The sequence below is a fragment of the Eutrigla gurnardus genome (assembly GCF_963514095.1).
Source record: "Eutrigla gurnardus genome assembly, chromosome: 1".
NCBI classification, from domain to species: domain Eukaryota; kingdom Metazoa; phylum Chordata; class Actinopteri; order Perciformes; family Triglidae; genus Eutrigla; species Eutrigla gurnardus.
In genome coordinates, this window is record NC_139915.1 from 3008467 (window position 1) to 3024122 (window position 15656).

At 41.7% G+C, this 15656-nt stretch overlaps 1 protein-coding gene across 2 annotated transcripts in view; it reads right to left on the minus strand.

The window, feature by feature from the left end:
• The window catches only part of hipk3b (homeodomain interacting protein kinase 3b), a 36015-nt gene extending 21317 nt beyond the window's left edge, over positions 1 to 14698 (minus strand). For both annotated transcript variants that reach the window (XM_084015099.1, XM_084015098.1), the window contains exons 1-2: positions 14367 to 14698; positions 7501 to 8791 (exon numbers count right to left, since the gene is read on the minus strand). In XM_084015099.1, the coding sequence (XP_083871225.1) occupies positions 7501 to 8789 (1289 nt within the window). In that variant the 5' untranslated portion in view covers positions 8790 to 8791; positions 14367 to 14698. The remainder of the gene's footprint in view (positions 1 to 7500; positions 8792 to 14366) is intronic.
• Positions 14699 to 15656: the final 958 nt, after the last annotated feature.

Genomic DNA, 15656 nt, shown 5'->3' on the forward strand with positions numbered 1-15656 from the left:
TATGGATATAAATACAAATTTAAGACATGCTAAAATAAGTTTTAGACTTATTTATCACATGGTCCAAACAAATGCACGCAGCAGCTGGTGCAGCAGGCAACATAGCAGCAGAAAACCCACCAGGCAGTAATGCCAACCATTTCAGCCTCACGGGCATGTCCTATTTATAAGGAACAGGTTTTCCCTGGAGAAGTGAGGAGAGGGGAGCTAAATTTCACCACACCATTGCATTCATCAGGAGACGAGGATAACACAGGGATATACGCTAAGGCTCATCAGTAGCACTTGAGGACACATGCAAGGTATCATCAGGTTGGTCAAGAAGTTAGAGACTGTAACCAAAACCTGACAGTCTTGCCCTCTTCAACAGCCAATATATTCAATTCAACTTTGACAGCTTTCCGCCTCCGTCAACTCAAGATGTGCCCTATAACAGCTTCTAGCTGTCGCCAAGATGAGAGCTATCGAGAGGCAATAGGAATGCTACATGATCTCGCAATTAGCACTTCAACACTTTCAACAATCCTGTGCCATTTCTCCACTAAGAATTAGACTGCTAATGAGGTCCTATGCAAACAATATTTACTATGACAAAACAATGGAGTATTAAGGTTTTATCAGGGATAGTCTTAAAAAGTGAGAATCCCCTTATGTTTTGCTCTTCCTCATTTTTTTTTATTTCTTTGTCAGATTCCACCAAAGGTTTTGCCAAACACTTCAGGGCACAGAGAGGATGCTTGTGTTATTTTCTTTCGATCCTTTAGTTCTTTCCCTTACCTTTCCCTGCTGAATGCACAACAGCCAAAAGTTAGAATGAAATAAAGACAGCCAAACAAAACAGCAGGTCTTTGGTTTGGGGGGAGGGGGAGTCCATGTTGCCATGGTTGCATGTGATAACCAGCGCAACTCAAGCCTCACTGCCCTCCTGTGAAACCAAATCTATTTTCCATCTTGAGGATATGAAGTGCAAGCCAAGAGGCCACTGAAAAAAACGATAGGAGCAGAAGTCTCGTGACGGTTCACTGCCACGTGCAAGAGTTCCCGAAGGAAACGGTCCAAAAAAAGACGAGCCCAGTGACAAGCGAGTATCCTGCCATGCATGGATAGACTCGAGCTAAAACCTAATGGGAATAATTGGTTAACATGATGTTTATTTGCCTGTGCATCCTAATTATTGGGTTTATTATGGACTTCTCTCTCAAATTTATGAAACAACTACCAGCGTATCAACACAATATCAATATACTTTCATTATGCAATAAATGCAGTAAATTAGTGTGCAATGTTTTAATTTCCTGCCAATATATATTTGGATGAAAGCTGAAATTGTTTTTAATTTGCCGCAAGGCAAAGCGGTGCACTTCAGGTCTGTTTGACTGAGACTACGGCACTGTTCAAAGGTTGGAAATTAATGACTATGAGTGAGAGAAGAGTCGTCTACAATATCACTGTGTTCAAAGGTTTCCATAGAGCCTCGTACGTTATCGGTGAAAAACACGTCCAGAGGCAGCAAAAGGGGAAAATTCACATCTTCAAAGAGCTTTCTGCGCCTGCTGGCAGCATCGTCAGATACTCTTTTTTTTTTTACAACATCCCCCAGTTCACAGCTCACTTTGAGAGTTCCTACCTTTCTATTACTGTATACCATAGAATTGTGGAGATGCACAGTAATTTGAAATACGATTAAAAATTGGCATTTTTTTTACAACAATTTGTGCTTTAAATTATTTTAATTCATAGATTTGACTGAGAAAAACATTCTGCATTGGCTGCTGGTTGGTCTTCAATGGAAAACATCACGAACAAAGCTCAATGCCCAACGCTGAGTGCAGCAGGAGCAGCAGAAAGGACACGCCACTGTGCCAAGTGTAACCCGCCCACACCGCAGGTATGATATTCAGCAATCAAACAATCAAATTAAACCCAAACAAGGCAAGGTAGGATTTTTTTTTATTAAATCGCCTCTAGCCTCAACATGTCTCCATATTGTACTCAGTACTGCACAAATAATTTTGATATTAATTTTCTTCTTTGGCATTTTGAGAAATGTTGATGGTCTCTCAGTCAGTGTTCCTTTGATGTGCAGGTCTGGTTTGTCGGTAGCTTGTTGAGGGTATATATTGTGTATACTGTATGCTAAATACAAGTGAAATGATATCGGTTGGTCACTCATTTTTCTCTGTAATGTAATTTTAGGCAGACTTATTCTGAGCAATGCTATCATCGATCTAGGCAATAAGGGCACAATTACTATTGAAATCATTATCATAGCACGATCTCTTCAGTTCTACATCTTATTTTTATCTCACCTGAAAAAGAACAGTGCAGAAAGAGAAGCTATTATTTGAGAAAAGGGCCATGGAAGAGCAGAGAAATTATCTCCATCTATTTCTTATTCATGGACATTATCTCACACCCCAAAAATAGTCCTCTGATCCTTGCTGCTCTGTCCTGACAGGGAGGAACGAAGTGTAAAGTGGCACCCTACCAACTCACACAGAGAACAGCAAATAAGGGTGGTTACCCATCGGGAGGGGGTCATTGTCATTGCATGTTTATGAAGGCCTTTCAGTAAGCTTGTTCTGATAAATAAACTAATCTGGGCTACACTGCAGTTGGCATAAGCTTGGCCACAAAGGCAAACTGACTCACGGCGACTATGATGGAAGGATGGAGCTTTACTGCACGTCTCTTCCAGGAACTGTAATTCCACACACTCTCAGGGCATTCTGCATTATTCAGTGGAACACAGAGACGGTGCAGCAAAGGCACTGCTAGCACTTGCACTCTGATCAACCCAGACCTTGGATTAAGGATACAAGGTTTTAGATATGTTTTACACAAGTTAACCATTCAACATGCTGACAGTGTTGAAGGAAAAACTGCATTTTCCCATTCAGGGGGACTGGGCTGCTTTTCAATTCAGTTGGTTCTGGATAACAAGAACCCTTTCGTGATGTTAATTCAGAAATATGAGGGTCAATTTTAAAAGAAGGAAAAAAGCAAACTCAAAAAACATTAAAAAAATTGTTTTCTTGCACACCTCTGTGGAAATTCCTTGATCAATGTCACAAATTATCCATCAAAACCCATTAACACAAGATGCAATATGAATAAATATTATGGAGCAATTTCTTGAAATAATGTACATGCTTAAATTATTTTGTGAGAGGAAAAATATTCTTCTAATGATATTATACAGCAGTCTACAGCCTTGAATAGACAACAGCATACATTTGCTTGTTTTTGCCAACTGGATGGCCTTAGTCATATAGGATGCCATTTTCAAGGTTAAGCCATGGCCATTAGCCATAGCCCAATGCCATTCATCTTGGAACACACCAACAAGGACAGGCTTTCTGGAATATAAAGCTGAATTTTCTCCTTTATTGTATTCAAACTGCTTGTTAAACTACCAGCACAAAACAGGCATGCCGGGAAGGCTAGCATGTATTGTGAAGCAGCAGCAGTATCACAGCACACTATGCTGAACTGTATCTGCCCACTGTGGCATTGTCATTAATTCTGCAGGATTATTTGTACCATCACACACTGGCAAAAGCCCAAAAGCAAGTTCTCACTGAGCTGTGTGCACAAATTTGCAGTGCAACAACAAACTTTTATTTTTGCAGGGGGATAGTCAAAATGTTCCTACATAAAAACACTTCTTAGCTGCTCTGGTAACGGCAGCGGTTCTTGCTGTTCATACCACAAACAACACACTGAAACAACACCACACCAAATTAATTTGTTGCAGCTGAAAATATGAAGCAGTACTTGAGACACAGTTGGATTGAAGCAAGCAGCAATGAGCCGTTAGCATGTGAGAAGGACGGAGATACTCTTGTAAACCTTGCTTCTGTCACAGATCCAACATGAAGTTAAATAATGTGTTATCATCAATTGGGATACTGATTTGACGCAGCATTAAAGTGGACTGAAAACCAAATTACCACGTATTGATAATAAAATAGAGCAGCTGCAAAAACACCATCAGGAGAACCAACCTTCATACATAATTTAAGTTCTTGCTAACTGCCAGAATACAAATTCATTTGGCATGCTACTACGACCATACGAATACCTGGAGTCACTGATTACCCACAAATCTAAAGAAGTACACAGTTCATAAAAGGGGAGACACTTCTGTTCCCATGCTCACAGTGTTCATGTACTCGCATATTAGTAAAAACTACTCTGATACAACCACAGCCGATACCACTACAGCAACGTAATGACGACCCAACAACAAACAGGTTCAATACATCAAAACAGGCATAGTGCATAATCCTGGAAACATGCATCTGCTTATATCTCCACCATATCCATAAGTTTAGCTGTGGTTGTACATCAGTGTATACTGGGTTTCCACCGGTATATTGCAAGTCCAAAGTAAGGTTCGAGGTTGTGTAGTCGGAGAGATCGTCATGTATGAAGTAGGCTTGTGCCAATAGACGGTGATCTCGGGGGTCGCACACACAGACACACACACAGAAATGGACATGTGAATACCAAAACAGCTGACGTTAGAGCTGGTTGACCTTGAGTAAGTGAGAACTCTAGTATTTCAAGCTGTCCCTATTCCATTCTGGCTGCCTATGTGCTTCACCATCTATAGAAGTCAAAGCCCACTGGCCAGCGTCCCAGGAGCTATTTTAAGCAATCCTTCACTCTTAGCCTCAGCAACGCTGTTCCCTCACAGTATGCTTTGTATATTCCTGTCTACGAGGGGGTGCAAACTACAGACACACAACTTTGTCCTGACATGAGAATCAAATCAGAAAGAAAATCTTAACATTACCTACTAAAGAATCTTTCGACTGAAGTCGTTTTTGTTACAGATGCGAAATTATCTTAAGGCTAATAATCTGGTACGGTGCATCACATGGTGCGGTTTACCGGCACATGTATTCATATTGAACCTTTTCGGTACAGGACATCCGGTTTAGTATGCAGTATTTAGTATTGGTACAGTCTGTGACCCAAACAGCTGTTTGTCTGCTACTCGCATATGTGGGGGGGGGGGAAATCTGCAGCTTGACTTTCACCGGCAAAGTTTGTCAGCTCACCAGTTGTCAGCTGTGACATGCTAGTTGGTTTAGTCGAGTTAATTAAGCTCAATGGACCACGATTTGTGTCAAACTGTATACTGACTATGTTAAACTGGAGTAAGATGCAAACATTTAATTTACTATATGCCAGTATTTGAGTGCCTTAACTGTTGAAGTAAGTATGATGGCCTATGAAAAACTGTTGAATGTTCATCATTTTCATGTACTAAAGTTATTTTCTGCATATTGTTTTCCTTATTGTATTTTCTAATTCTGTGTGCCGTTTTACCCCTATCAAGTATTATTGTTCAATATAACTGCTGAAATAATATTTTACATGTGTGCACTGGCATAAACAAAGCCTGATGAAAAATCCTCATAACCACGAGACTCTTAACAAACATTATAAACTCTATTCAGGCAATGGAGAACTTCTGTGCTGCGGCTTCAAAAGGATAAAGGAGAGGAATACTGGAAAAAAATGGCATCGCTACAAACCTAAAGACTCTTAATTCTATTCCAATATGTGGATATTTGTATGCTTTTCTTATTTGTACCTACTTTTCAAATGTGTGTACCGTCATGTCCTAGCCCTCTTTGTTTGCTTGTTTCTTGTTTTATGTTCATATATAACAAAAAATAAAGTATAAAAAAAAAATCCACATAACCCTTGCAAATTAAAGTATCATTCCTTTTGTTATTGCCATATAAGTCACTCATGTGTATCAAAATACAATACCATGCAACACCTGTGGGAAACCAATTGACCAAAGTTTGAGGTTTTCAGAAGCGACAGAGTTGAAGCAGCTGCACGGTTCACATCCTCCCCCACAAAATTACAGCAAAGCACGACAGTTCTATTTTGAGCTACTTCCTGAAACTGAGTTCATAGTACAATATTCACAGAAACCGACTTCATTAATGCGTGGAATGAAAAGAACATGCAAAAATTATGTCATTCACAAGTAATTTTTCCACTGCATAAAACTTTGACTAAGGAACGGGTCAAAGAAAGTATTGTAAGCTATCATTAATGCAAATAGAGGCAGTCATCCAATCAGCTATTTGAATTTATTTTCATCGATAGTATTTTTATTCCCTGCAGGGCATTCTGCTTCACTGGCTCAATGCACAGCCGCTGATAATTATTCCAATGCCATGTAAGTTCATTTTAAATCTGGTATGCCTATTCCCACTGTTCACAGAGAGCAACAAAATGGCTGCCGCAAGTAAACACACCTGTATAATTATAAATAATTGAATTATGTCAGGTGGAAGACTGAAATGCAGCCGGTGTAGACAGGGTGTTATGGTTATTGCTGATTTTCCATGAACACATATGCATTTCCACTGTGTCCTTGCAGCAGTGGGTCACTAACAGGGGATAACACAACGCAGGTATGTAGGCTGGACAAATATTGAATGTCACAGTTTATTCCTTGTGCCTTAGGAAAGGTCAAAGAAAGTCTAGTACGATGATGTCGTAGCTAGTGGGTCATTTTTATAAGCGTTGGCTGAATCACTATGTCTACTGAACAGAGTGTACCACAGCTACAAAGGTTTGTATTCAAACCATTTAACAGCGATTAGTCATGACACTCCTAGTTTCTAGGTTTACCATTTGTCAAGCTCAACACAAAACCTCATGTACAATTATGTACTGGACATAATGTGAGGAGACCATTAAGTGCAAAGTGGCGTTCTTTATATCTTCTTACCATCTCAGAGTCTCTATGCAAAACTGGGAAAGGTAAGCGCCAGTGAACTGGGTCACGACTGCCTCCTTCCCAACAGATGAAACCAATTCAGGCCTGTTTTCTAATTAAACCAAAGCACTCATAACATAATGCCAAAATGTATTGCCCTGCCAGTTGAGCATCTAAGACCAGAAACACAGCGTCCTTCTAAACAGTAGTTACTGTGTCTACCACCATGTCATACCTTAGAGCCTGGAACAGCATACTTATGTTTGGAACGGCATTCAGCAATTTCTCCCCTAACCTTTGTTGACTTAATCTAACGGTTCACACTATCTATTAATGTCAGTCTTCAAATATTTGCCTAGCGTTTTCTAGCATACTAAGGACAACCTGTCTCACCCTGAATGAAAATACCAGAAATGTCCACGTCGTCAATTGAAATATTTTGTTTTTTTTGTAAATGTCTTGCAAAACAGTTTTCTTTCCCAGTCAGTAGGGACATGTGACACTGTAATCTGATAGTAAACACTGCAGGGTCACATTTTTTCCAGTCTGTGGTATGTGGCTCTTAACAGGCAGGATGTTGTGCAGTATGGGACACACTTCCTTATTTTGCTAGAGGAATGTATTAACCCCACTATGACAGTCCAGACACCAACAGAACCAATAGATGAATGAACAATGAACTTGAAAACTGGCTGTTTTTATACATATTTTATATATATTTGACTGCCTTTTTTTGTACTCACCTATAGTACCGAGACTGGAGGTACGTGGAGCACACTGCTTTGGACACATGACTGGCTGAGCCAAAGTCTATCACCTTCACCCTGTAGGGTTGTCTCACTGGGTCTACCAGCATGATGTTCTCCGGCTTGAGGTCTGCATGAATCAAACCCATGCTCCTCAGCTTTTTCAGAGCCGTAGCGACCTGCTGTAGCACAGGTCTGATCACCTTCAGGGGCAGCGGACTGAACTTGTTCTGCTTCAGGAAATCGTACAGATTCTGCTCAAGCATCTCAAACACCAGGCAGGTGTGGCTGCGGTGCTGGAAGCATTCAAAGGCCCGCACCAGGTTGTGCTCCTCTGCATTCTCCCCACTCAGACGAGCAAGGATGCCAACTTCGATTTGACCCTGCCGTGCATATGAAGGGTGGTTCTTCAGGATCTTTACGGCCACCACCTCGCCCGTGCCCCTCTTCCAGCACTTTACAACCTGGCCAAATGTGCCACGTCCTAGGAAATCCAGCACTTCATAAGTATTCTTCATGGAACACAGTACTTCATGCTGTACTACCTGATAGTCCCCATCCCCTCCTCCCGCCCCTACGCCCTGTTTCGAGGGCCCCCCTCCAGCACCCACGGCCGCCGGTGCAGTCATTGTTGCATTCCCCACATTCGTTGTTTGCATCATGGCAGGCATCACTGACAATTCCTCCACAATCTGCATGGTGCTCCCTCGGTTATCCAGCTCCTCACTTTTACGTTTCAGCCCACATCGCTGAGAGCTGTCGGCTGAGTTCAAACCTCCACAGTTCTCTTCTCCGTCACCCTCCTCCTCTCCAAGTCCCTCGCCACCTCCACCGCAGCCCTCTCCCCTTCCCCCTCCCCCTGCCCCTGTCGCTCCACTGCTGCCACCACTTGCTGTGTCCGTCTGCTGCTGCTCCTTGCCCTGCAAGTGGACAACCCCTGTGTGCTGTCGCTGCTGGGCTGCAGATGGGCCTCCTCCTCCTCCTCCTCCCCCTCCTCCTCTTTTACCAGCTTGTTGTCTCTGTACACCACGCACCACCACCGTCTGCACTGGGTAATCTTGTCCACGCAATTTCCCGCCCACTGCCAAGTCTCGCTTCACAAACAAGTGGGCTTGTTTTATTGGGTGTACAATGCCAAGGGTTCTGCTGTTCAGATAAGTCCGCGGGTGTGCCCTCTCATGGTACACACAGCTGCTGGGCTCAACTTTGAGTTTCTTCACACTGCTAAAGGCACTTGTCTGGGTTTGATAAATGTGTGGTGGGTAGACCAAGACTTGTGAGGCCATACCTGCGGAGAAAGAGAAAAAAAAAGCAACAGGTTATTAGTTTGGATCCATTTTAGCAAGGCCAGTTTTAATAAGTCATAGTGAAGAAATGTGGAAACCATATGTCACATAGCACACTCATCCACCCATCATCTGTAACCTCTTATCCTACTCAGGGTCGCTGGGGGTCTAGAGCCAATCCCAGCTTACATTAGGCAAAGACAGGGACAGATCGGCAGACTATCACAGGGCTAACACATCCAACAGACAGCCATTCACACTCAGTCATCCATTTACCACCCTGCATGTCTTTGGAATGTGGGAGGAAGCCAGAGTTAGCACACTCATCATTTACTTAAATACTGAACAACATATTGTGCAACAGATGAAAATCCAAAGAACGACCAGATTACCCAGTGTGCTTTGCCGTCTTTATTCAGGACGGGGAGGGGCCCCCCTAACACCCATCACCCCAACTGCATGCATCAAATGGATAAGAGCAAGATAACATGTTGTAGTGGAGTGCTTGCTATCCCCTGCAAGCCCACTAACACCTCCACACAGTGGATGACTAACTTCTCAAAAGGTTTGCCTGACCTTTTCCTGCCATTTCCATGCATCCTACTGCAGGTTTCTAGGCAACCAATAGAGAGGGAGAGAGGGTAAGAGACAAACAAATATAAATAAAGTAAAACAAAGCATCATCAGGCCCACGTTTCCAATTACCGAAAACATGATATATTTTTCTCCTCTTCCCACATTGTGTGTGTGTTTGTGTTTGTGTTTGAAGAAGGATAAAGCAATCAATGCTCACGGAGACATCACATCTTGATTAAATATTCTGAAACTCAATTATGTGTAAACGAAAAAGAGTAAATCAGTAAAAGAAGTTTTATGATCCTGATCATCTTTAATATTCGCATTCAAAACTGGCACAGTGACCCCATCAGACACCGTAACCATACTGGAGCCTGTGACCTACTTTCCTACCAGGACAACTTCACTGAGATACTAGCAGCTTGGACCCAAGGCTTTCTGTACTTTAATCAACAGCACATTTACAGAACAATGTCTACCTTCATAAAAATCTATTCGGATGAAAGTGAAACAATGTTTTAATACCCACACGTTTCTAAAAATGTTTCCAAAAAGGACAACACAAGCGAGTCAGGTTGGGGTTGTTAGTGCCCCTGTAGAGTCTCCTTAAATAAATACCCCTTGTGTTGTGATAACACTAACGCTGCGAGCCATCCCTTTGACTCTATTCTGAGAAGCAAGATAAGGTCAATCTATTTCCTTGATAGCTCTTTGTACTATAACACCGCATCTTGCTGTTTGGTGACACTGTTTACCATCTTCTCTCTTCCAAAACAATTTCTCAAATTATCCCAAGCAGGGCTCAAAGGGGCAACAATTTGGTTGTCAATGAAATCAAAATTGGATGAGCTCCACAGGGAAATTAAAATTAGCCAACGGTGGCACACCCCCAAATACTTGTCCCGACTGTCCTGTCTAGAAGCCCACTTCAGTGACGCAAACATTTTTATTCGATCCCATACAGCTAAAGGATTTGTCATGGTGTTCACTGGAGCATCATCATTTAAAACCTCTGATTAGAAGAAATTCAGAGGACCACCTTCCCAAATACATGAAAAAACACCAAATAAATATTCCGCTTACCCCCACGCATCACTGCCTGCCATTATGAATTTAATGTATTCAGGGTCATATTGTCTCACCATACGCCTAGTGGTGCAGGGTTCTCTCGACGAATCCATTTTTGTCATTGCATCTGAGGGAACGTAAACTAGCTAACATTGTCAAAAACAGATGCATCTCTACCTGATGATGGGTCATGACTTGTTCAAATGTAACTGGTCGTTAAAATGATGCTTTGTTTGAATTACTTATTTTTTAATGTGAAAAAAACAGTATTCATGTGAATTATTGAGCAAATTAAGATATAAAAACAACTACATTAACTACACACCCCCAAAAAACGGCAGCGTTAGTGCTATATTATATTTAGTTTCTTAGTGTTATTTACTTATTTATTATATCTTCACTGTTACTTATTCATTATATTTATTGTTTTGCCTCTTGATGCATTATCTTATCTTATCTTATATTACATCCACGGTCCACTAGGTGGCGACCTGAGGTCCACGAACACTGCTACAGTTGTCGAGAATAGCTGCAGAAGACTGTATGAGAAAACCAATGTTTATGGTTTGTTGCCTGTAATTTAGGAACCCTCCCTCTAGTTTTCATTACAGCCGCTGTGGGTATAATTTGAGGATTTCCTAAATTACATTTTTTTTTCAAAGACACTGAGGCAGATGACAATGCACAGACCATTACAGTAGTTCCACGTCTGCTGTTTTGATCTATAAACTCATATAAACACATTTAAGCTGTTTCAAACTACTCTCAAAGGAGGCAACAATTTGGCAATGCAATTGCATTGCTAGACAACTTGGATCCCTCTTTATTTCCTGCCAGCTTATATTATTCCTGAGAACAATTTGATTAGGCTGGTTTCAGAAGTTTCTAGGACTGCTTTAAAAAGACTTGATTTTTTTTGCTGTCTGGGTCACTCATTTAATCAATTATAACCGTTACTGAAACATATAGGACACACAATGCAAACGTAAAATACAAAACTACTTTAATTTGATAGTTCACAATGATGGTGGAGGGTGCGATGCTTTTCACACTCACACACAGGGCCCATCGTGTGGCTCTCTACATTTAAACATCAGTCTGCCACGTCAACTCCATGTGTCTCACTGATGGTGGGTTGCCCTTGGTCTTTTTCCCCCCCCCCATACACCAAAGTGTATTTCACCAGTGTTTTCCACTGAGTCGCCTGTGTGTCATGCAATCATGTCATGGCAGGTGAATAGCTAAGGCTCCACATTCTTTGTATGACTGTTGTTGCAGCTGGGCGGCTTGTTGCCCCTTCAGCTCCCTGCCTGGAAGGTGCTAATCTTGGGGTGCCAGGGTGGCAGTTGGCGCCCCACATACCGAGGCTGCATCCTCGCTGAAGCAGCCCCGGGTCCGAGTCTGACCGGCAGCCATTTCTGCGATGTCATCCCCATCTATCTCTCCCCCTTTCCCTCTCACTCTGAATAAAGCTAATTTATTTTGGTCACAATACAATGAGGTCTTCTTTGCTACTGGTCAGATAATGGTACCAGTGAAAGAACCTACTCTAGTCCCTCTTCGCTTTCTGCTGTATCCCTTCATTGTTAAACAGGGTTTGGTGCCTTAACTCACAGGGCCACAAGCTCACTATACACTCTGTGGGGCTTTGCCTTTTCTCGTGAATATGATCTGCCATAGATTAAAAAAAAGGCTCTCTTTTTTCTAAATGTGACCACATGGTAATTCCACTGTGAACTTATCACTATCATTTTGAAGTGTCCTTCCTGTACAGGCAGTACACATCGCAGCTCATTATACTGAAAGAATAGTGAATGCTGGTTCATAAGTGCTCACAAATATTTATCTCTCCTCTAATACTCTAATATCACACCCATCATGGCACACTCTTTAGTGAATATACGTAAATCACATGACCCGTCACTACCTTCTATAAACAGAAATATAGATTACGCAGAGATTAAGAAGGCAGAGGCCTCAACACCCCTGATACTGGTCATTACTTTCCGTCAGGAAAATATGCAAGATCCTAGATGAATGCCAGATGGCCAGTGGAAAAACTAATTTCAAGTGTCAAAAATATGTCAATTAAGTCTCACTAGGCAAATGTACACAAATGAATGCATTTTGCATTCAAAGCAACCTTTATTTCACCTGTATTAATCATGTATTAACAGCTGTTACACATCATTAAACCAACCATGACACAGTAGCAGAGCGGGTCCTTTACCTAAACCAGATACTTTTCCTCCACACAAATTACAAACAACATCACTTCATAGTGCTCTTCCAATATATTATTATTATTATTAGCAATTATTCCGTTTTGTTTACTGTGCAGACATCTCAAGATGACATCACTCGGAAACCCGTCTTTAAATTGACCACAATACAATTACCAGCTAGCCCATTAGTGGGGCATGACGTCACGTGACAACATGTTCCCAAATCGTATTTCCTCCACACTCCCGTTAACAACCAACATTACCAACTAACAGCAATTACTGAAGGGGAAAACACTGTTTACACTTATTTACTGGCCGCGTGTGCTGCTCCCGTCTTCTAACATGGTCATATTACCACCAACAACCTTGCTTTTGTGGCCCTGCTGATGATGAGCTGGGGAATGTGACACATGCAGCAGACAGATAGCATCTAAGCAGAGGGGGGGATCACACAAAGAGGAGGCAGCTGCACTGCAATACAGCGTCACCATCATATGTTGTTAGACCAAACTGAGAAGCATGTCTGCTGCATAAGCCAAACAAAACAAATATCCACAATAAAGTATTCCTTTGTTTCAGTGCAACAACAAAATAAGGAGTCCCACTATCATACAGGCCAGACATACATTCACAATGAGCTCCACAGGCCTCGCAGTAAGTCTTCTCATTCTAGTTTCACCGACCAGGAAGTGGATGGTTCCCTGCCACACAACGTCTGGTTGTTTCTGGTGGCTGGTGGTTGTGATCTCCACTCTCATACAGGATCCTATATATATATATATATATATATATATATACACCCTATATCTGTAACACGAAACTACCACATGCACTGTACCTTCACGAATAATATAAGGAGTATTACAGCCATGTTTAGTAATATTAATTTGGCATGAATTCCAGTTGGAAAGGATAATACCTCTTTTCACTGGGATGGCAGGTGGTGGAAGGGGGTTTGTTTGTTTTGGCTGTCTTGGTTTAATAAATTAGTAAACAAGTTGTTGTTCACCGTGTAGGAACAAGAGAACCAGCTGACCCAGCATTAGCTAATTAACGTCGGTGCGCAGGTTGGACTGCTAAAGTTAATGGCGATCAAATAACAGAGTTTACACGTCAATTCTTACATTGTGACGTCAGTTCAGTAACAGGTGGCATTACTAGACCAATGGTCGCGGAGTCCAGCATGTGTGGAAATGTACGGCTCTACCTGTTTTTGTTAAATTATGATTATGGTTGAGTGTTAACACCTTGCTACGTTTCGCTAAGTCAACAATAAAATATGAATAACCTTAAAGCAACACACGTTAAGTCACTCATATCGATGCGCTGTTGACGAATCTACTTTAAGTTTAGTCTAACGAAACGACCGTTAATTATCCAACAGCTAACGCCAAACTACGTAGAAAGCAACCTGTCGCCGTGACAACGCTGAACTAACGAGACACAACAGAGTCACGTAAATTATTCCCACTACCGTAACCATTACATCTTTGGCAGGAGAAATACTAAAACACAACATGAATGCACAAACGTCCCCGGTTGTCAGAGCTAGCTGCATCGCGTTGAACGGAAAGCGTACACAGCGGAAAGCTCGCTAGCTAAGTTTGTAGCCAAGTTATGACTTTGTATTACGTCACGTTAAAACTATCGTTTCAAAAGGTCACGCTAAACAGATATCACCACGGACAGCCTGGTCTGCGACACTCACCTTCACATAGAGTCAGTGTAAGTATAATCCAGGGCTTCTCTGAACATGTTATGGACTTATAAGTCCACACCACGCACAGTTCGCCTGCATTGCTGCCATCTTGTCCTAGACGACAGGAAGGGAGAGCTCGCTCTCGGCAACGCCACCATCTCCCACATTTTAAACATTAAATAACTCTTGCGTACGAGCGTCCGTGAACACCGCACCGGGACCGGGTCGTAGCGACACTGTTCACATGCGTCTTCTTCCTTTTCGGGCGAAGTGGCCCATCTCTGAAGGGGGCTGTTGCCCTGTCTAGACGTGCTGCTCCGCGGCCCAGCCAGCTTCTAACATGTCCCTTTTTCTCTAGCCGCAACTGCAAGCAAATGTTTGTGAACTGACGGCATTGGTCAGACCCGAGTAATCGATCAGCGAGCACAGATCTAGGATTCGGATGTAGAGCCTGCAATACAGCACTTTTTGTTTTGTGTTTGTTTATTTGTTCCGAACAAGTAAAGACATAAAATAGGAATAGAAAACAGCAACAAAAATCTAAATATTCAAACAATTAGACATTCCAAGCAACATTTGCAGAGCAACGAAAATAATAAAGCAACATTTAAATGTCCAACAATTTAGTTTTCTTCTTTATAGTCCGGAAAGGAGTGAAAAGAAGAATAACTTAACTTAACTTTGAGAAATGTGTATTGAAAAGCCCAGTAAATAGTAAACAAAACACTTTTGGGAAAAGGACATGGGTTGCTGTGGTCAGAGGGGTTACAGTGTAGATTTGATTTGGGAATAAAACATATTACTTACTTACTAACTAACTAACTTACTTACTTACTTACTTACTTACTTACTTACTTACTTACTTACTTACTTACTAGCCAGTAAGCCACAGCCATCCAGGGGCCAGGTACATTTAGGGCATTTAGCAGATGCTTTTGTCTAAAGCAACTTACAATAAATACATTTGTCAAAAGAAAGAAACCACAACATATCATTGCCGATAAAGTAAGAGGTATATAATAAAAAAGCTTAGGCCATGTTCAATATCAGGAGGGTCCACTGTGTAATTTCTGAAATACGATTAAATAACCTATTGATACTATTGATTCATACTTGAATAAATACATATAACAATAACAATTATTTTATTTTATTTTTTATTTAGCAATGTGTCAACAGCAGAGTGTTCTGAAGGAAATAAGTGGGGGAGCAGCTAAAATCTACAGCTCAGACAGTCAGAAGGCACCCAGCTGACAAACAAAGCTGCTAATAAACCCCCAGTGTCTGAGAGGACCAGCT